At 48.9% G+C, this 21,876-nt stretch overlaps 1 protein-coding gene across 1 annotated transcript in view; it reads left to right on the top strand.

Moving 5' to 3' along the window:
- The first annotated feature begins 1,060 nt into the window (after window positions 1–1,060).
- The window catches only part of HIPK3 (homeodomain interacting protein kinase 3), a 63,473-nt gene continuing 42,657 nt past the window's right edge, over window positions 1,061–21,876 (top strand). Inside the window, exons 1-2 of the mRNA XM_075280898.1 lie at window positions 1,061–1,348; window positions 20,365–21,454. Of these exons, the coding sequence (XP_075136999.1) occupies window positions 1,273–1,348; window positions 20,365–21,454 (1,166 nt within the window). The 5' untranslated portion in view covers window positions 1,061–1,272. The remainder of the gene's footprint in view (window positions 1,349–20,364; window positions 21,455–21,876) is intronic.

Below are 21,876 nucleotides of genomic sequence, written 5' to 3'. Positions count from 1 at the left end.
ATGCTTAGTGTACCCACATATATATACACATATAGAGAGTCTATAGGGGATGTTTAGTGTACCCACACACATATATATATACACATATAGAGAGTCTATAGGGGATGCTTAGTGTACCACATATATATATATACACATATATACACATATAGAGAGTCTATAGGGGATGCTTAGTGTACCCACGTATATATACATATATACATATATATACACACATATAGAGAGTCTATAGGGGATGCTTAGTGTACCCACACACATATATATATACACATATAGAGAGTCTATAGGGGATGCTTAGTGTACCCACGTATATATATATATATATATACACACACATATATTGAGTCTATAGGAGATGCTTAGTGTACCCACGTATATATACATATATACATATATATATACACATATAGAGAGTCTATAGGGGATGTTTAGTGTACCCACACACATATATATATACACATATAGAGAGTCTATAGGGGATGCTTAGTGTACCCACATATATATATACACATATAGAGAGTCTATAGGGGATGCTTAGTGTACCCACATATATATATACACATATAGAGAGTCTATAGGGGATGTTTAGTGTACCCACATATATATATATATATATATATATATATATATATATATATATACACACATATATTGAGTCTATAGGGGATGCTTAGTGTACCCACGTATATATATATACACATATATATACACACATATATTGAGTCTATAGGGGATGCTTAGTGTACCCACATATATATATATATATATACACACATATATTGAGTCTATAGGGGATGCTTAGTGTACCCACGTATATATATATACACATATAGGGGATGTTTATGATCAGGGCTCCGCCGCCTACGCCTTTATGTGCTTTACAATCCTGCGCCCCGTTAAGGGTTAAAGACAATGACGTCACCGATGTAAACAACCTCTCATGGGTTGCCATGGCCACGTTGCTCGCTGCGGACGCCAGGTGGCGTTCCTCCCCGTCGGATGCGCTCGGCGCTCGGCTGCTGTTGCCTGTTTCCCTCAGGCTGCCCAAGCGACATGTTAGGAGGGGAGCGGGCGGCGGCGGCGGCGGTGTGTGCGCGGCGGGACCGAGCGAGACGAGGAGCCCGCGCTGACAGGACTAGTATGGGCTCGTATTGAGGGGCGAGGAAGAAGCCACAGCACGGGCCCTCAAGCCGCCGCGGGGGCTGCTGAAAAGGACGGTGACGGAGCTCAGGGCCGGGACAAGATGGCAGCAGCGGCCGCAGCGAGCTGAGCATGCAGAGGGGCCCCGCTCACTGCCTGACATGTCCGGCACAGCCCTGCACGCTGCACCTCCTCTTGCTCTATGAAGGTAAAGGGGGGACTATGGAGACTTAAAGGGGTCCTCCACTGCTGTGACTGGGCACTGGGGGGGGCTACAGGGCTTATTCACACAGAGACCGGTCCGCAGTAATAGAGACTGACGTCCACCACCAGCAAAACCGCAACCCGCGGCGCCAATGTCGTGATCCGAGATGGCATTGACGTGACGATCCGCGCCGCTCCATGGGTTTTCCACTTTGCCGATGAGATTTGTTGCGATTGTTTTCACTTTGCTATTGCCGACCTGCTGCAGATCCGTCCTGTGTGAACGCGTCCTAAGGCTTCGCGTACCGTCCGACCGTCTTCTGGCTCCGCGAGTCCGTTCTGACCGATCCGGGGTAAAAATAGCCGAACGGAGATTTCTTGTCGTTGTAAGAAAGATGACTTTGTTACAAAGAAAAAGTAACCAGAGCGGAAGACGGTCGGATAGAAGACTCGGTCGTGTGCGGGGGGTCTGGAGGGCTGAGGCTGCGCTCGGAGGGTCTATGGAGTAGATTGGGGATATGATTGTAGGGTTTATACCGTAAATATCATATTGTTGCCCCATATAGACCCTCAATGGTTTAGGATTGTACTTTATAGACCCTCCAGATTGTACTATATGAGCTTAAAGATCCTTGATATTGTACCGTATGAGGTTATACACCCTCCATATCCCACTATTTCAGGTTACAGACCCTCCGTATTGTACTATTTGAGCTTAAAGATCCTTGATATTGTACCGTGTGAGGTTATACACCCTCCATATCCCACTATTTCAGGTTACAGACCCTCCATATTGTACTAGTTGTGGTTATAGACCCTCAGTATTGTGCTATTTGAGCTTAAAGATCCTTGATATTGTACCGTGTGAGGTTATACACCCTCCATATCCCACTATTTCAGGTTACAGACCCTCCATATTGTACTAGTTGTGGTTATAGACCCTCAGTATTGTGCTATTTGAGGTTATAAACACCCGATATTCTCCTATTTGAGGTTATAGACCCTCCATATTGTACTCTTTTCCTCGATATTGTACTATTTTTGCTAATACACCCTCAATATTGTTCTATTTGCGGGTATAGACCCACTATAGTGTCCTATATAAGGGCATAGACCCTCGATATGACTTGTGGTGGTTTTTACTGTAAAGACGTCTTGCGTTGATCTTATTTGCAACCAACGTTCTCCGACCCCCTTACTATAAGGCCACATTATATCTAGTGAAGAGTCTATGGATGACCTGTTAACCAGAAGACTTGTATTAAAGTTGTTATCCAAGGACTGTTTCTTCCTCGGGGTTCGGTTTGGGTCGATCTTCAGTTTTTTGGGCTGGATCACATGATCAGAACCAGCGCCTGAGATTTTTGCTGTATTACCTGTACCGGGGCTCGCTTTTCTCCTATAATGATCTGTTCCTCCAGCACCTATAGCACGGGTAACCAACAACCTGTGAACATGGAGAAGAGATTGTTTCGAGTGGTAGGTACTGGGTCTGATCATGTGGCCCAGGATCGGGATTTGGAGGACCAGGGAATGAGACCCCCATTATTGCCTTAAATTAATGTGTCCTATGGTGGGGGATGGGACGGACAAAGGTGTGTTAGTTTTGGGTGGGTGGAGGGGTGAGACTTGGGCCGTGTATGGGGGAGGGATACTAAAGCTGGGAATGTACGTTGTGTATGGGCTCCATCTGTTGGGATATAAGGATCGGGCAGTCGGATTTCAACAGGTGTGATCTATTTTTTGTAGGGGAAATAAGACGTCATTCACATTGACAAAATTTACGTTCTGTCAAGTGTGTCTGGGGGGTGCTGGGATGGGTCGCTTTTGGCCGACAGACCTGAAGCCTAAAACTTTAGACCCCCTTCCATTTCTCATAGGGTCTGAGGTCGGGTTTATGACTCAGTTGACTATTAGTCAGTGACTAACTTCTATCTATATATGGAATATTTAGGAGAACGGGGAGGTAAATGGTCAGGCTGACAAGTAGAAATTTATGGGGGAGGCAAGACAAGAGTGCAAAGTGTTAGAGAGTTTAGGGGTCCAGACCCTGGGGGGGGGAGGGGCACAGAAATATCAATAAGGGGTAACTTTTTGGAACGTACAAGAGCGAGAACTAACACAGCACCAGTTGGTTGTTGAAAGACTGTAATGAGCTTGGGGGGGGGTCTACATAGGAAGAGGGGTGGGGGCCTGGGATTGGTTTTAAGTGTTGTTTTTACATAGGACATGGTGTTCCCTTCTGCGTTCATGTGTGAGCTCATGTGACATCCGAGCTGGAATTTGAGGGATGGTCCGAGACACTGGGATGAGGAATGGTCAGGAAGGGCGAGAGGTAGATGCTGATATGAAGGAGGACGTGGTCTGCCCAGGCCCATTATTCTCACAGTGAAGCTTTTTGCAGATTTGAGAATGGGATTTTTAACCTCTAGGTATTTTTGGTCGGATTTTCGTTTCCTTTTCATAGGAACGCATGGTGTGAATGTGGGGTTACCCGATATTTTTGCTGAGCCTGCATTTACATAGGAGTCTGCGGCTTTCCTGCACCTCATCGTGGGCGTGGCCCTTTAAGGCTGAGGCCAAAACTTCATTTTAGTTGCAGATTTTATTGCAAAGTGTCTTCAATAAGAATGGGCGATATATAGGAAACCCTTATACGTTTATCCTCTGCCACTCCTGTTGCAAAATCTGCAACAAAAAAATCGCTGCTTTTCTGCAACCTGGGGCGTCGGGGCCGTCACCTTTGCATTACGCGGTTTATCTGCCGGTATGTGGCCAAAAATGAGACTGGATTCCTGCGGAAGTGGAACATTGAGTGCACGTCTTACTTCTCTCTCCAGGGATCAGTTCCTGTTTTTGGCTAGAAATAGGCGTAGTTGTTCTAAGGTCGTGTTCATACCTAGGCTATAGCAGGGGCAGGGAACGTATGGCACTCCAGCTGTGGCAGAACTACAACTCCCAGCATGCATTACTTGCTCTGCTGTTATTGGAAGTGAATGGAGCATGCTGGGAGTTGTAGTTTCACAGCAGCTGGAGAGCCGAAGGTTCCCTATCCCTGGGCTATAGGATGTGGTTGAGAACTGAACTACTTGCCTACAATAGCATGGCCCGTACACATGGTGAAGGTTCACCAAAATGGCAGATTTGGACCCTGGTTTGATAAAGGAACCCAATGGCAGATTGTTGAGAACGTGACTACTAGGTTTGGCCGAAAGTACATGTATGTGACATGATCATCTAAAACGCTGCCACACCTGTCCCATGGTGGTGTCTGGTATTGCTTCGAAGTGATTGGGACTGAGCTGCAGTACCACCTGCAACCTTTGGACAGGGTGTCACTATGTGTGGGAAATAAACCGCCATGTTTTAATATGTTACGCCACGTTCTGGACAACCCCTGTAGTCACGAGCACTTTTTCAAGGAACGCCTAAACTCGCTGTCTGTTTTCTCTACAGATGCCCTGTAGTGTAATCTATTGTTCCCTGTTATCAGCCTTGACAGACGGGGACTGTGCGAGATTAGTGACAGAAACTTCCCACCCCCCATGATCGCCACTTTATCTCTCCAGTTCTGAGAATTTCCAGAGACTGTTGCATACATGTGTGACTTCCCAGTTGCATGCTGTAAGTTTATGGTATGGCCACGTGAGAGATCATATATATAGTTTGTAGGAGGAAGATCTGCAGATTTTACAGCACGAAGGAAATCGTAACTGATTTTAGGGTGGATTCTGCCTCCCATTGTTTACAAGGGGTGGGTTTTTTTTCATGGTCCTGCTCGATCTTACCGCAATTTCAGCAGCACGAGGCGACTTATGTCAGAGAATAAACCGACGTTGGACAGCCATTGCTTTGCTTCTGGTTTACGCCCTGGCTAACATGGGGCTGAAATTTGCAGAGGAATCCGAGGTGCACGACCGCCTCAAATTCCTGTCCAAATTCTTTAAACAAATCTACGAATCTTATTCACCTGCTGCTGCTGCAAAACAAAAAAATTTGCAGTGGAAATGGACTCTTGGACCCTGTGGATTTATACTTTGGATTTGCACCCATGGCAAGGCCTTGGCTCACCGGAAAACCTGCTGGTGTAAATTGAACAAAAAATAAAAGGTATACTCTCCTAACTATGGCACTTTTCAGTGGTGCAGTCCTGGATGACCCTCAACTTTCTGCTGCGGGTTTGCATGTGTGATGAGCCACCTATACAATGGACGCTTGCCGTGATGTCCACGGTGATTCAGCCACAGAAATGGCAGCAAGATTGTGGCTTTGGGGAGGCAGGTAGGCCTACAATACTATATGGCCCAAGCCGTGTCCATTTAAAGCGTTGCAGTGCGGCTGGTCCCAAGTAAAAGATGACGAGGTTGGTGAATGCGGTTGTGATGATGGTGCGTTTTTAGTTCGTGCACATCACTGGAGCTGTGTCAACATGTTGTGGCCTGGTGCGTTCACGGAGGGTGGGGATAGGGAGGGCGTGAATGAGGTGTCAGCACAGGACTGCTGAGCCCATCACATTCCACAAACTTCCAGGGGCTCTATTCACATTCACTAGCCGCCGAGCCAGGCGCTGCCCCATATAGACATGCACTCATCAGTTTTCCTTATCCTACAGCCCTCCCCCCATCACATCCTGTTCCTCTTCACTTTGTGTATCCCCTTTCTCGTTGCGAGACCGCGCTCTTCTTCCAACCTCTAAACACTGCCCACAATTTTCCTGTTGCATAGCAAAAAAAAAAAAAAAATTCTAAGAAATTTTTTTGGATGCACGGAAACCTTTTATTAGCCTTTCTCCTTTTTTTTTGCATCTTGCACACAGATTTCATCTTCTTTAGTTCTCATGTAAAAGTCTTTCTTCTGACCCGCACTCCATAAATCCACCCGACACCTCACATTATCTCATGGACGTATTACAAGCATTTGTGTTATACTTCACAGGATCAGAAGAGAAGATCTAACAGACGGCAAAGCTTCTCCCGCTTGTACGTTGGTGGATTCCTTTTGATTTTTGGGTTCAGGGGGTTGTGAGAGGGTTAGGGGTAAGCGCACCCTGGATACTCTGGGTTAGGGGTAAGCGCACCCTGTATACTCTGGGTTAGGGGTAAGTGCACCCTGTACACTCTGGGTCAGGGGTAAGCGCATCCTGAGTACTCTGATTTAGGAGTAAGCGCACCCTGAATACTCTGGGTTAGGGGTAAGCGCACCCTGAATACTCTGGGTTAGGGGTAAGCGCACCCTGAATACTCTGGGTTAGGAGTAAGCGCACCCTGAGTACACTGATTTAGGAGTAAGCGCACCCTGAATACTCTGGGTTAGGGGTAAGCGCACCCTGTACGCTCTGGGTTAGGGGTAAGCACACCCTGTATACTCTGGGTTAGGGGTAAACGCACCCTGTACGCTCTGGGTTAGGAGTAAGCGCACCCTGAATACTCTGGGTTAGGGGTAACCGCACCCTGTATGCTCTGGGTTAGGAGTAAGCACACCCTGAATACTCTGATTTAGGAGTAAGCGCACCCTGAATACTCTGATTTAGGAGTAAGCGCACCCTGAATACTCTGGGTTAGGGGTAAGCGCACCCTGAATACTCTGGGTTAGGACACTAGGATCTGTAAGTCAATGCTTCATTTGTTGCTTTAAAGCTGGGACTGAGTTACTGGGACTTGTGAAATATTATTTTGTTTGGGACTTTGTAGCAGAGTTTAGTGTGTGTTTTTGGGTTACACTAAATATGTCTGCGCTACTTATAAATTCCCATATATATAGAGTATATATTGTTACGTACTCCACATATACACAGTATGTGTATATATACTCTCTTATATACTGTATAGGCAAACTGGAAAACATCGGTGGAGGGGATGGGGGGGCTAAAATAATTAATCAATACTCCTCTATGCCCAGTCCTCTGTTCCTGTGACAGGTCCTTGCCGGAAGTGATGCTGCTCAGGCGACGGCTGTGGCCAATCCCTCGGCTCAGTGGCCACGTGTTGGGTACTGGTGATGTCACTACTAATGTGTTATTGTCACTCCGCATATGGCCGCCTCACATCCAGCGCAGCCAATGCCGGCACTAACTGGAATTGGGGACCCAACACTGGCACGGCAGACTTGGTAATACTGACTAGTCCCCTATCTGCGCATGCTCAACCACTTTTCCAGTTTTTTCTAGTGGACTGTATTTGCCGCAGTGGCGCTGTACTTTTATTTTCTTACTTGTATAGCCCCAACCTATACCGCAGCGCTTTATAGAAATTGTCGGCCACTGTCCCATATACGGATCACCATTTATAGTCCCTAGGAATAGGTCTTTGGTGCTGGTCCCATAAAAGTTCCACGTGTCAGAGCTTCCGTCCCCAGCGAAACTGTAGGTGGACGAGGCCTTTCTGCTAAGCTGCAGAGTTGTCCAGACCGTAGGCAGCCGTACAAGAAGTCCGCAGTGTTAGCAGTCAGCGACAGGTGATGGGTCGGAGGTTGCAGTCCCGGGGCCCGGCCTCTCTGGAATGTGCAGCTACAAAGAGGAGGATATTGTGAAAGAAGGATGGGAGCGCCTCGAGTTCTCAATTACTGGCGTAATTACAGTTACAATGAGCATTGTTTGGGTTGGTGTCAGTTCAAGTACATGCAGGGACAAAGTGGGGAATGCGATGTTTAGGTTGTCTGGAAAGGAACATTCACGGCCTCGGAAGTTTTAATGATCCGGAGATGGATAACAGGGCTGATCGGGGCCTCAAATCCTTGTTTTTGTCCTGTTTACACCACTTTACGTCCTCTAGGGCTCATTGTGGCCTTATTTTAGCAAGATCCAACTAGTCTGTGATCCCTATGGTGGGTTATTAGACCTATAGGTGGGACGTGTGACCGTATTGTTGAGGCCGTCAAGTAGTCAATGTCTGAGCTTCTAGGCCTCATTCACACTGCATTTGCTGTTTCCGTTTGTTGCACATGTTGGGAAAGTTGTGCTTTGTGCGTCGGCCTAGTAGGTGCTCACATAGTATTTCTTTCCTTTCCTAGCCTGTTGTGCTAATCCGATTAAGTAGACCTGACGTGTCCCCTTTAAGCTCGGGCTACATGGCGACTTTTGTCACACACACATTAAAATCGCATTACAATAATGGCAATGTATTTCTATGGCGTCGAATTAGGACACGTGACATTGTCTACAAAGTATCAGTTGCTGAAAATTCCAGCTGGTTGTCACGTGTAACTTCTTCACCATAGACTTCGTTGTGGCTTGGCTGTGTTTTTGCAGCCAAGTCGAAGCTTCAATAAAAGGCGCACAAATGTTGTTGCATGGCCCTTAAAGCCATCTTATTTTACTTACTTCCCACGTTTCTTTATTTCTTTCTCATTGATATACCTAGGCCAGTGATGGCGAACCTTTTAGAGGCCGAGTGCCCAAACTGCAACCCAAAACCAAGTAAATTATCACAAAGTGCCAACACGGCAATTTAACCTTAATAATGTGCGGATCCACAATTGCAGAACTGCAAAATATGATCATACGAATGGGGCTTTATAGAGCTTTCTGCTGCACTGTGACACTCACACAGTACAATCTGCTCCACAGCGGTCCCCACACAGTATAATCTGCTGCACAGTGACCCCCACACAGTATAATCTGCTCCACAGTGATCCCCACACAGTACAATCACAGTATAATCTGCTCCACAGTGATCCCCACACAGTATAATCTGCTGCACAATGGTCCCCACACAGTGCAATCTGCTCCACAGTGACCCCCACACAGTCCAATCTGCTGCACAGTGATCCCCACACAGTATAATCTGCTCCACAGTGATCCCCACACAGTATAATCTGCACAGTGGTCCCCACACAGTCCAATCTTCTTCACAGTGGTCCCCACACAGTCCAATCTGCTGCACAGTGATCCCACACAGTCCAATCTGCTGCACAGTGGTCCCCACACAGTATAATCTGCTGCACAGTGGTCCCCACACAGTCCAATCTGCTGCACAGTGATCCCCACACAGTACAATTTACTTCACGGATGGGTGCCCAAAGAGAGGTCTCTGAGTGCCACCACTGGCACCCGTGCCATAGATTTGCCATCATGGACCTAGGGGGTTCTGGACCGATTCTGGCCCTGGGTCACACGATTGGAAACAGACCACCGGGTGTGGGGCAGTAATGGGCCCCTTGGAGCACCTCTACAGCTTTTTACTACATGCACATGACGTTTTCCTCCTCTTGCTTTCTGTTGTCCTCCTGTTATGGTTGACCTTGTCCTTACTGGTCCGGCCAGCAGTATATAACGCTCCTGGCCCCTGCCCAGTGTATATAGATGCACAGTTACTGGCTGGCAACCATCAGTCAGGGTTTACTGAACTCCTTGTTCTGGCGAACAAAAGGCCACCTGCAAGCCGATTATATTGCGTTGGGAGTGGTTGCGACATGTTTGATCAGCTCTGAATGCTCTTCTTGAAGATGTGACAAAGGCCCGATCATGGCTGCACAAGAGGAGGACGGAAGAAGTTCATTAGAAAATACCAATCCTCTTTGGTTAATAATCTGTATGGATTCCAGGGGGGCCCCAAGGATTATACATAGTATATAGCGTAGTAGTGTTATCCGCATGTGAATCCGTCCTAAAGACAAACTTTGCGAGCCGTATCCTGGTCTTGTAGCCGATAGATAAAGCCAATGTTGTAAGCTAAAGGCCCCGTATACATTGGACCAAATTTATTAAACTTCACATGCCAGTTTCCTTGCAAAAATTTGGTTACCTTTCCCATATTTCGAGGCAGGACATCTCCTTCCAACCCCAGCCTGTCCCGTAAAGCAATACAGCGGAGCGGTCCGACAGAACGGCACACACTGCATCATAAGAGGGACCTATAGAAGTCTGTGCGTGGTGTGTAATGTGATCTATAATACACCTCGCAACTCGTACCGCGCCATAATACATTGCGCATCAGCCCCGATGAATAAAATATAAACATCTTCGATCCTTTCCGATTCTTACTCGGCTTTGTCTCGCCGGTGTCAGACAATGCTTAGGATTGTGGCGGCTGCTCCTCTGGCTCGGAATTGATTCTCGCACGCAGGACGCTCGCCCCTTCGTTTATTTTCCACTTGCTAGGTTTGCACAGTTTGACGCAAGTCGACGGCACAACACGAATAGAAATGACAAACACCGCTCCCTGTCTCGTCCCTCCCCCGCACGGCATCGCCTTCTACTGACCTAGTCGATCACCGCCGCAGTGTCATTTACATAGGCTTCCTCCAGCCACTTCCTCATGTGTCAGTCAGCCATGATGACTATAAATCGCCTTCCTAGTTGTTGTTATTTTCGCTGTATTCTCTTTAATCACCTGTGATGTCATTTCCCTGTTAGTCAGTGGAAACCGCGCCGCTCTACACCACATCACGCACGTCCTCTTCATCCACCGCCTTGCTTGCTTCCTATGTAGTTGGACTTCAAGGAACCGACTTACTTTATATTTCCTATTGACGGCGATCAGATAGAACAACTTTTGCAGAAAGTGTTATTGTCGCGTTGGGGGCCATAGAAGTAAATGAAACCTTTTCACTGTAGCACAGTTTACTTTTTATTACCAAGGGGGGGGGGAGGGAACACTTGGCTGGGATTGCTTGTAGGAAGCAACGGGAGCTTTGTAAGGCTTCGTGTCCTGTGGTGGCGCTATGGCGAAAACCAAGCTAGTCACTGCTGATTTGGGGTCTAAGCCGCCATGGACGCAGAGGTAACCGGGGTATGAGGACAGGTGCACACAACTGCTGCTTTGTCCGTGTGCTAGCCGCGCTCTTCAAGGCTTGCACACTCGCTGACCCGTATTACGTGCCCGTGTATGTGGCAGTGAACCCAGGCAACACTCAAGTCCTAGACCTGTCCCTTTGCGGCCCCAGCTTACTAAGAGCGGTGAATGGGTCCGTAGGGGTACACGGATATCATCCATGCGCTGGTCAGTCACGGCCTGGGTACACGCAGTCTCTGGCCTTGTACAAGCGGCATGTAACGTCTGTGAAGAACGGCCCAGTGCACGGTCAGCCCTTGTACACATGCCACTGAATAATGGCCGTGCAATGGGTCTGTTTTCATGGGCAAACATGGTCCATGAGTATTCACATTGTCTTATCAAAAGACCGTGTGACGGTTGTTGCAAAAATGGCCGACACCTGGCGGGTTTATCAGCCCCTAGTCACCCAGCTTTCCCGAACTCATCCCGGGACTTCTTGTATCACAGTGACCTCTTCATGGCTCCACTCTCCGGCTTCAACCACTGACTCCGACTCCTCTATCGTCTCGCAGCCCGACTCCGACTCCTTGATAAATGGTTTAGCAGTAAATTCACCCATATTTGCAGGTAATACGTGTGCATGAGGCCTTAGGGGGCTTCCTCCGCTGTGCAGTCAATAAGATATCCAGTCCGTGACCTCTTTCCCACGTCTCTACACATTCAGTCCCTCATCCATTTTGCCTATTTTTGGCACCCCCTCCAGGTATAACACGATGACATCACACGTATCAGCCTCGCTCATGTGACGGCTTCCTTACAAAGAACCTCTGTTGTCCAGTCCTTCCCGAGAACCAGATATGGGGAAGTGAAGTCTTCACATGGAGTTCTATGGTTGTTCTTTCTATGGTGTTTATGATCTTGGAATGGGAGCGCGGTACGTGACACGGTTGGTAGATGCTTAGGGTATGAGCTCACGAGCAAAACAAGTCACTATGGGATGTCTCTATATGTAGGTCAACATAAATTCAGCAACTTGATGATAAAGGCTGGAGCACAGTCATCCAGTACTTGGAGAAGAATTGTGTCATTGTCCCGCGATTACTAACCCAGGCATGACACACGACGACGGGTTGTTTACAGCACAAATGATAGCCTTCACTAGTATACATCCAGGTATTCAAGGTGTCGCAACAAATAACTTACCGAGTACCCATTGTTCCTTGGACCCTACTGAATGACGTTGTAACGCCAACCTGCGTTCTATAGCTGGACTATACTTAATATTAAGTGCAGGGTTGGATAGAAAACTTACTATTATCTGCAGCAGCGTGTGTGTCTCTGTTGACTTCTCTCAGCTCCTCCTCTTTCCATAGACTTCTATAGACACATGTAATTTGATACTTCAGTGAGCTGGCAGTCCGTCTTGGGAGGCTGAGGCGGATTCTGCAGAGATTACAGAGTGAGTGAACAAAGTTTGTTGTAACGGTAACGACCATTTAAAGGGATAGACATATAGCAAATCAATGAGATAAGTTCATTAACATCCGAGTCACAGGGAAGACACTGGTATAAATGTCCCCGTAATTTCCCTTTAAGAAGTTCCTTGCTTTTGTTTACACCTCCCTGACTATCCTTCCTAGCATGTTGACTATTTGGGAGCCTCGATGCTTAGTAGACACATGTAAGTGCCCCGTGTTGTCCGGCAGGCTTGTGTGTACTGAGATGGTGTATTTGGGGCCGGAGTGACATTGCAGCTCATAAGACTTTGCTCATTTGTTTGTGGTGGGTCGGCCAGTTTGCATACGGCTCCATAGTAGATACACGTTACAGTAATATTCCATCTCTATGTGTCAGATGTTCCAGTTGGAACTTGTACAGGAGGGGGCAGTATGTTTTTTTTTTTTTTTTTCCCCTTTCACGTCCTTTGGCGCTGGCAATATTATATACCGCTAGAAAGCTGTCAGTGTTCTCTGTACGTACCAGATTGCCGTTACTTTCGACACTAATATCTCTCCACTGTCAGAAGGGCGGGGCCTTACAGCCTAGCGTCATCACCCACCTACTGTCAGAAGGGCGGGGCCTTACAGCCTAGCGCCGTCACCCACCTACTGTCAGAAGAGCAGGGCCTTACAGCCTAGCATCATCACCCACCTACTGTCAGAAGGGCGGAGCCTTCCAGCCTAGCATCATCACCTACTGTCAGAAGGGTGGGGCCTTACAGCCTAGTATCATCACCTACTGTCAGAGGAGCGGGGCCTTACAGCATAGTATCATCACCCACCCACTGTCAGAAGGGCGGGGCCTTACAGCCTGGCACCATCACCCACCTAATGTCAGAAGGGCGGGGCCTTACAGCCTGGCACCATCGCCCACCCACTGTCAGAGGAGCAGGGCCTTACAGCGTAGTATCATCACCCACTCTCAGAAGGGCAGGGCCTTACAGCCTGGCACCATCACCCACCTACTGTCAGACGGGCGGGACCTTACAGCCTAGCATCCTCACCCACTCTCAGAAGGGCAGGGCCTTACAGCCTGGCGCCATCACCCACCTACTGTCAGAGGAGCAGGGCCTTACAGCCTGGCACCATCACCCACCCACTGTCAGAGGAGCAGGGCCTTACAGCCTAGCATCCTCACCCACTCTCAGAAGGGCAGGGCCTTACAGCCTGGCGCCATCACCCACCTACTGTCAGAAGGGCGGGGCCTTACAGCCTGGCACCATCACCCACCCACTGTCAGAGGAGCAGGGCCTTACAGCCTAGCATCATCACCCACTCTCAGAAGGGCAGGGCCTTACAGCCTGGCACCATCACCCACCTACTGTCAGACGGGCGGGACCTTACAGCGTAGCGTCAGCACCCACCCACTGTCAGGGGATGGGGTCCCTTACCATCCAGTGCTGCTGGTGAAGGGATATCTGTACCGAAACTGACAGCACCGATATCCCCTTTTATGATTTTGTTTTTAATTTTCCATGTCACTAACTATATATAAATAAAAAAATACTATATCCTGCAATTTTGACTCTGGCCACTAAGCCTAATAACACAATGACACTTTCCAATTCTGTTGCGATTTTCATTGTAGCAATCACACAATTTCTATCACTGACAAGATTCCAATAGAAGATAACACCTGGATAGATAACACCACTGAGCCATCATTACATTCACCACTGACACTAGATGATGTGACGGCTCGTCTCCTCCCCCTCCCTGCCTAGACCTCAGTGAGTCAGCTCCTGACTATTGCTGCCTATGGCCATAACTGTGCTGTAAAGCAGGTCACTAAATGCTGCGAACAGAGCAGAGGAGACGTTCAGGCATGTTGACTTTTGACATGCCTCATCCTTCTGGTATAGTAACACTATGACTATTCGGGAGGTAACGTCACTCTTTTTTATCAGACCCCATGATGCAGCGAGTTCCCTTCACATGGCCATGGACAACTCGGGAACCATGGCCGCACACGGACCGAACACAGTTGTGTGAATAGTCCCTTAGACGTAGGTAGGTGTCTCCGCACAGCCAAAGACCAGACACTGGCGATGACTGACTTCTGATTATTTCTAATATTATTGACGTATCTGACACTGCCGATCTTCCCGATTGTCCAAAATGATGCAAAAGATTATTCATCTCCTCTCCGTGTAGAGAGTCGTTGGCTCAGTCAGTTTGGCACGGGATCTGCACGGTGCAGGAATTTTTTTCTTGTACACCAACCGAGGATTTTTCTTTCAGCCCACGCTGGCTGGGAATGGATGCCAGGATGTAACGGGACGAAACCCACTGCTGTCAGGGCATGCTTAGAGTTGTAGTTCCGCGCAGCAGGTCGCCTAAAGGGTTATCCCCCCCCCCCAAAAAAAAAAAAAAAAATTAAAAAAATAAAAAAAAATTTCTGTTCCGTCCAAAGGATATCTGGTAAATGTCTGATCTCTGGGATCCCCGCCAGTCTGCAAGTTATCGCCTATCCTATGCATAGGGCATATCTTCTTATGGTGGGAGGACCCCTTTAAGAATTACTACAGTAATACCGCCTGGTTTTTTGCTATTGTGCGCCCCTCTTTAGACCTAGGGACTGGCATGAGATCCGTTGTCGATATTTCCTGATAGTTCCTCCCACCAGCTGGGATAAATGAGTTTCTGCTCACGCAAGCACAAGGGTGTTAGATTGCTTCCCTCTGCCTGCCCGCTATATGTGGGGCGCTTATTTGTTGTTCCAAGCTGAATTACAGAGCGTGCGTCATAGACTAGTCTGACCGTGTCCCTAGAAGTCGGGAGCTGCTTGCAGGGCTCCGCGGGATGGTACAGGAAGTGTGTACGGGGGTCTGGCAGGGCTCCGCAGGGTGGTATGGAGTATGTGTACGGGGGTCTGGCAGGGCTCCGCAGGGCGGTACATGGAGTGTACGGGGGTCTGGCAGGGCTCCGCAGGGTGGTGCATGGAGTGTATGGGGGTCTGGCAGGGCTCCGCAGGGTGGTACATGGAGTGTACGGGGGTCTGGCAGGGCTCCGCAGGGTGGTATGGAGTATGTGTACGGGGGTCTGGCAGGGCTCCGCGGGGTGGTACATGGAGAGTACGGGGGTCTGGCAGGGCTCCACAGGGTGGTACATGGAGTGTACGGGGGTCTGGCAGGGCTCTGCAGGGTGGTACATGGAGTGTGTGTACGGGGGTCTGGCAGGGCTCTGCAGGGTGGTACATGGAGTGTGTGTATGGGGGTCTGGCAGGGCTCTGCAGGGTGGTACATGGAGTGTGTGTACGGGGGTCTGGCAGAGCTCCGCAGGGTGGTACATGGAGTGTGTACGGGGGTCTGGCAGGGCTCCACAGGGTGGTACATGGAGTGTACGAGGGTTTCGCAAGGCTCCACAGGGTGGTATGGAGTATGTGTACGGGGGTCTGGCAGGGCTCCACAGGGTGGTATGGAGTATGTGTACGGGGGTCTGGCAGGGCTCCGCGGGGTGGTACATGGAGTGTACGGGGGTCTGGCAGGGCTCTGCAGGGTGGTACATGGAGTGTGTGTACGGGGGTCTGGCAGAGCTCCGCAGGGTGGTACATGGAGTGTGTACGGGGGTCTGGCAGGGCTCCACAGGGTGGTACATGGAGTGTACGAGGGTTTCGCAAGGCTCCACAGGGTGGTATGGAGTATGTGTACGGGGGTCTGGCAGGGCTCCGCGGGGTGGTACATGGAGTGTACGGGGGTCTGGCAGGGCTCCGCGGGGTGGTATGGAGTATGTGTACGGTGGTCTGGCAGGGCTCCGCGGGGTGGTACATGGAGTGTGTGTACAGGGGTCTGGCAGGGCTCCACAGGATGGTATGGAGTATGTGTACGGGGGTCTGCATTTCTACATACGATAGAGCATGTCACAGTCCGTCTCCGTTCTATATAATCTTTCGGCCGCTGCTAATCTCTGTTATCATGAGAACGCGGTGAACTCGCTGTTACGCACGTCAATGAAAGCCTGTATTATTCTGCTAGGCCACAAAGCCAGGCAAGTATGCCAGGGGCGGGGAAAAGGCACAGTAAAATTGTATGCTAAAATAAAACCGTAAACTAATAAACACCGCACACCCAGCTACTGGGAATAGGGTGATGCGAGGTGCCCTGTAATCTCCTGCGATTAGCCGGTCGGGAGGCCCCATGTGCGCTCGTACAAGTCATGTGCTTGTGTGCCAACAACAGCCGAGGTTTCCAGGAAAGTCAGAGTTAATTTCACTCCTCGTCAGTTCCTTGAAGCGCGGTGGAAAATATTCTGCTCGCTAGAGGAAACTCTTGGTTATAGTATAACTTTCTGTGCGCTCGCACATTGTCCTGACTTGCACAAATAGTCATCTGCTCCCATGAAACGCCTTATACTACAAGCAATGGGCGCAGGCCGTGCACTGTTGACTCTACGGCCGATAAGTGCGCTGTTTGCTTACAACCGTTTAACCTTTGGTATTGTGAAACGTTTCCTTAGATGTTTTTGTAGCGCGCCGGGGCTTAGTTCACTTTTACCCTTTATGGCTGTGACCTTGGTCGCGTATTCTGCAATGTTATGGTTACAAGCCTAAGGGTTGTCCTGGCCAATGGAGCACGTGCGGGGCGTTGTGTGTAGGTTTTAAAGGGATCCTATCACTCAGACCCAATTTTTTTAGGTACCACGTCGGAATAGCTTTAAGAAAGGCTATTCGTCTCCTACCTTTCGTCGTCTTCTCCGCGCCGCCGTTCGCCTACAATCCCGGTTCTTGATGGTATATAAATTAGCTCTCTCACAGCACTGGGGGCGGGCCCCAGTGCTCAAACAGCACTGGGGGTGTCCCCAGTGCTCAAACAGCACTGGGGGTGTCCCCAATGCTGCGAGAGAACTCTCTCCAGCACTGCCTCCATCTTCTTCAGCAGCGTCATCTTCAGCCTCTTCTTCCGGCGGTGGCTTGTAACTTCTAAGGCCTCGGGCAGAGAAGACTGCGCATGCCCACAGGCCACGAGAAAATGGCTGCTTATAATACTGTGCAAGCGGCCATTTTCTCGTGGCCTGTGGGCATGTGCAGTCTGCTCTGCCCAAGGCCTTAGAATTTACAAACCACCGCTGGAAGAAGAGGCTGAAGAGGACGCTGCTGAAGAAGATGGAGGCGGCGCTGTTCTCTCGCAGCCTTGGGGAAGCCCCCAGTGCTGTCTGACCACTGAGGCCCGCCCCCAGTGCTGCGAGAGAGCTAATTTACATACCGGCAAGAACCGGGATTGTAGACGAACGGCGGCGCGGAGAAGACGACGAAAGGTAGGAGACGAATAGCCTTTCTTAAGGCTATTACCACGTGGTACCTACAAAAAATTGGGTCTGAGTGATAGGATCCCTTTAATGAAGTGAGCCGACCTCTAACTTGTGGCTCTTCAGCTTATACGAAACTACAACTTGCTAGGATAGGTCAATTGAAGATTAGGGTTAAGCGATCGGGATTGGAAAAAAATCAGATTCCGATCGGCGATCGAGCAAATTTCACGATCGCAATCGGAATTCCGATCCCAGTCTTTTTAGGTGGGATCGAAGTCTCACGTTAGTTCCCACAATCCTTGGCTACTGGCCAATCATTGTGGGAAAAGCTAACATTAGGGTTGAGGGATCAGAAAATATCGGATTCCGATCGGCGATCGAGCAAATTTCACGATCGGGATCGACTGGAAAATGCTCGAAAATTGGATTTTAAAAATGATCCTGAAATCTCAATATCGGCTCAACCCCATCTGCGGGGGTCGGGGATGTCAGACCCGTACTGATCTTTAATGCTAGGTCCACACGGGGTCCCACGCTGCAGGAGAAAAAAGCGATGTACTTGTGGTCCACTATGTCAGGGCTTATCCTTATTGTCTATCCGATTTTGGCAAAATAGGCCGGCCCCTAAATTGGTAATGGCATTTGTTGGGGTGCAGACTTAGGATCTGCTCTTATGGGAGGTGTGATAGAGGCTCAGTAGCTTATTCCCCTCTCCCCGTTGAGCCCACACGTATGTTTGGCCGAGTGTGCACGTTGGGCTGTATCCTGTATATGACCTGCCCCAGAGACGCCGCTTATCTCATTTGATGGGGATTTTACAATGACCTAAACATCTGACTGGAAACTCCAGCAGCGGGGCCTTCCCCAGTGCGGGGGATGTTTCACTACTGCAGAACTTCTTCACTACTGGTTTTCGTTTTTCACTCTTATTTTCGCTGTGTTCGCGTGCGTCTACCTGTCACCGGCTCCTTACAGCTGAGTTTGTTTCTACATCAGTCGATCAAGTCCATATTTAGCTAAGGTTACTGAAATAAGATTTTGGGATGTTACATGTGGGGGAGGGGTGGGGGAAACCTTGGCAGTCCAGGGAAACACACCGTTACATAATAGGAGCCTGGCTTGTGTGTACAGGGTGTTATTAGGTGTCACCTAGACAATGGGGAGGGGGATACGGCTTCATGGAGGCTCTATACACCAGACCACCGACTGTCTCCTCTTTATGGGGGTCTCCCAACTATCCTCTGGTGTCAGGGCTTAGACTTGTTGGATTTCCTTCAGCGCACATGCATGCATGCTCGGCAGTGGTCAGCGAAACACGCCGAGCATGCATGTGCACTGGAGGAAATCCAACAAGTTCTCCATCAACGTAAGATAGTGATCTTAAGTTGTTGGAGAATCTCAATATTTTCTTGTCTTCTGAGAGATTGATATATACAACCATAGCAGCAAACGGTGCTAAAAATCCCCGCACCGCCTTACTATTTGCTGCTAAATATAGATCTCGTGCGATTACTCACATAGGTAATAGATGTCGGCACAAGTGGGAAGAAGCGCAGTCATCTTACAGGTTAGCAAAAAGGTCTCCAAAGATGTTCTCATTCAGTATTGACGCTTCATTATCACTGCATGGAACGGAAGAGGTTAATGCCGTCACCCCCGCCTTTACACTTGTCCTATCCCCATGCCTGACGTCTGTCCATTCAGACCCCCCCCTTATTAAGACACGTGCTTGGCATCATGTCCAGCTTTAGTTAATGGCTAACCTCCTCGGCCCCCGCAGGTTATTTACCTGCCCTTTATGGCCCCCTGTTGGAAATTAACCCCAGCCTGGCCACGTCAAAGGCAAGCTGGCTACCTGAGGGTGCTATAAGGGCAGCCATTTATGTTTATGGCAAAATCGAGGTAAACGGTGGAGTATACCTGCCAGGCGGAGGGCAAGAAGGTACTTGTGGGACCCCTAATGAACAGACGCCTGGTATATATGTACTGGGAGCTTTCCCAACGTATATAGGTAACCTATCCCAAGAAGAGAGCCTTCAATGGGATCTGCTTTAGTACTGATATGACCCATGGAATAACTATTCTGGTGCTTTTGCTGTATGTCCCTCAGTTACACCTCCTGGAATTGTGGTAATTAACTAGCAACAGCCACTGGTCAATGGGGCAGGTCAGGACTGAGTGGACCATAATGGACTGTGCAGGGACACCCTCAACTGCTAACACCCAATAGTCTATATACATTGCTACATTTATATACATTGCTAGGAGGAATAACAGAGGAATGATACAATGTATGGGTCCGTCACGATTCTCAATTGATAGGTAATACACTTCTTTACTGCAACAATCCAGGGGTTACACGGTACTCCACAACTCCGAGCACGCCCCTTTCACTTCTATGGGAGCTCCTTGTTGGGAGTTGTAGTTTCGGACCTGTGGAATAGCCAAATCCTGCACAATTCTTGCACAATGTGATTGTCATAGTCTATGCCGTCATCTTGCATCGCGATTCTATCACCACTCGAACTCCTAACGTTGTCCTTTTTTTTTTTTCTTTGCAGGTATGGCCTCACAAGTTTTAGTGTACCCACCATATGTTTATCATACTCAGTCAAGTGCCTTTTGTAGTGTGAAGAAACTGAAAATAGAACCAAGTAGTTGTGTGTACAGCAAGAGGAGCTATCCACGCACCGACCTGAATGCTAGACACCTTGGATTGACCTATCCATCCAACAAGAGTAGGGCTCCTCTCCAGACAAAGAATCCAATCGACAGACCTCGCCAGCAGACTACCGCCTCCCAGACCGGCGCAGTCGCATTAAAAACCAACACCGGTGCTCCGGGGGACCCAGCCGCGCAGGCGCAGCCAGATCCGAAAGAGGCACCCACCGTTGGGACACCGGATTGTGCATCAGATTTACTGGAAACGCATCAGCGATGTGGATTGAAGCGTAAGAGCGAAGAGTTGGAAAACCTCGGTGGCACCATGCAGATCGTCGATGAATTGTCTGTACTGCCGGCCATGCTGCCAGGCAATGCGGCCAACCCGGTAACCACTGGTGCTTCGAAGCAGGCCGGGGCTAGCGTGGACGGCGACTACCAGTTGGTACAGCATGAAGTGTTGTGCTCGGTTAAAAATACTTACGAAGTTTTGGATTTTTTGGGTCGGGGAACCTTTGGACAAGTGGTGAAGTGTTGGAAAAGGGGTACAAATGATGTGGTGGCGGTGAAAATCCTTAAAAACCATCCTTCATATGCACGCCAAGGGCAGATCGAGGTGGGCATCCTGGCCAGGCTGAGCAACGAGAACGCCGACGAGTTTAATTTCGTGCGCGCGTACGAATGCTTTCAGCACCGGAACCACACCTGCTTGGTTTTTGAAATGTTGGAACAGAATTTATATGACTTTTTAAAGCAAAACAAATTTAGCCCTTTACCCCTGAAAGTTATCCGGGCCATCCTGCAGCAGGTGGCTACTGCACTGAAAAAGCTGAAAAGTCTGGGTTTAATTCACGCTGACCTCAAACCGGAGAACATCATGCTGGTGGATCCCGTACGGCAACCCTACAGGGTGAAAGTCATAGACTTCGGCTCTGCTAGCCATATCTCCAAGACTGTTTGCTCTACTTATTTGCAGTCGCGTTACTACAGGTAAAACTTGGATTTGGGGGGGTGTTGGAGCTTTGCGTGCATTGCAACCTGCCGAAAATTCTGCAATTGTATTGATGGGTTGGGTTTCTAGACCCTGTGCGTTGCGCACCTTCTTCCTGGAGTTGTGTAAAGTTGGAATTTTGTGACACTTGTTGGTTTTAATGGGGTTATGTCACAAAAAAATAGTTATCCTTTATCCGTAGGGTAAATTGCTGATCTGTGGGGGTCTCGACAGTCCTGAGAACAGGGGCTGTGGTGAACACACTTCAATGGGAGATGCTGATGCTGTACTTTGGGCTCTTTCCGTCGCTCCTATTGAAGTGAATGGGACTAGGTGTGCGCCTGTTAGGATCGGTGCGAGTCTCAGTGCTTGGACCCCTACCAGTCAGCAATTTATCCTCCATCCTATGGGTAGAGGAGAC

The sequence above is a fragment of the Leptodactylus fuscus genome, chromosome 7 (assembly GCF_031893055.1).
Source record: "Leptodactylus fuscus isolate aLepFus1 chromosome 7, aLepFus1.hap2, whole genome shotgun sequence".
Taxonomy (NCBI): domain Eukaryota; kingdom Metazoa; phylum Chordata; class Amphibia; order Anura; family Leptodactylidae; genus Leptodactylus; species Leptodactylus fuscus.
The sequence above is the reverse complement of the archived record's forward strand: the minus strand, read 5'-3'. Positions and strand labels throughout refer to the sequence as shown.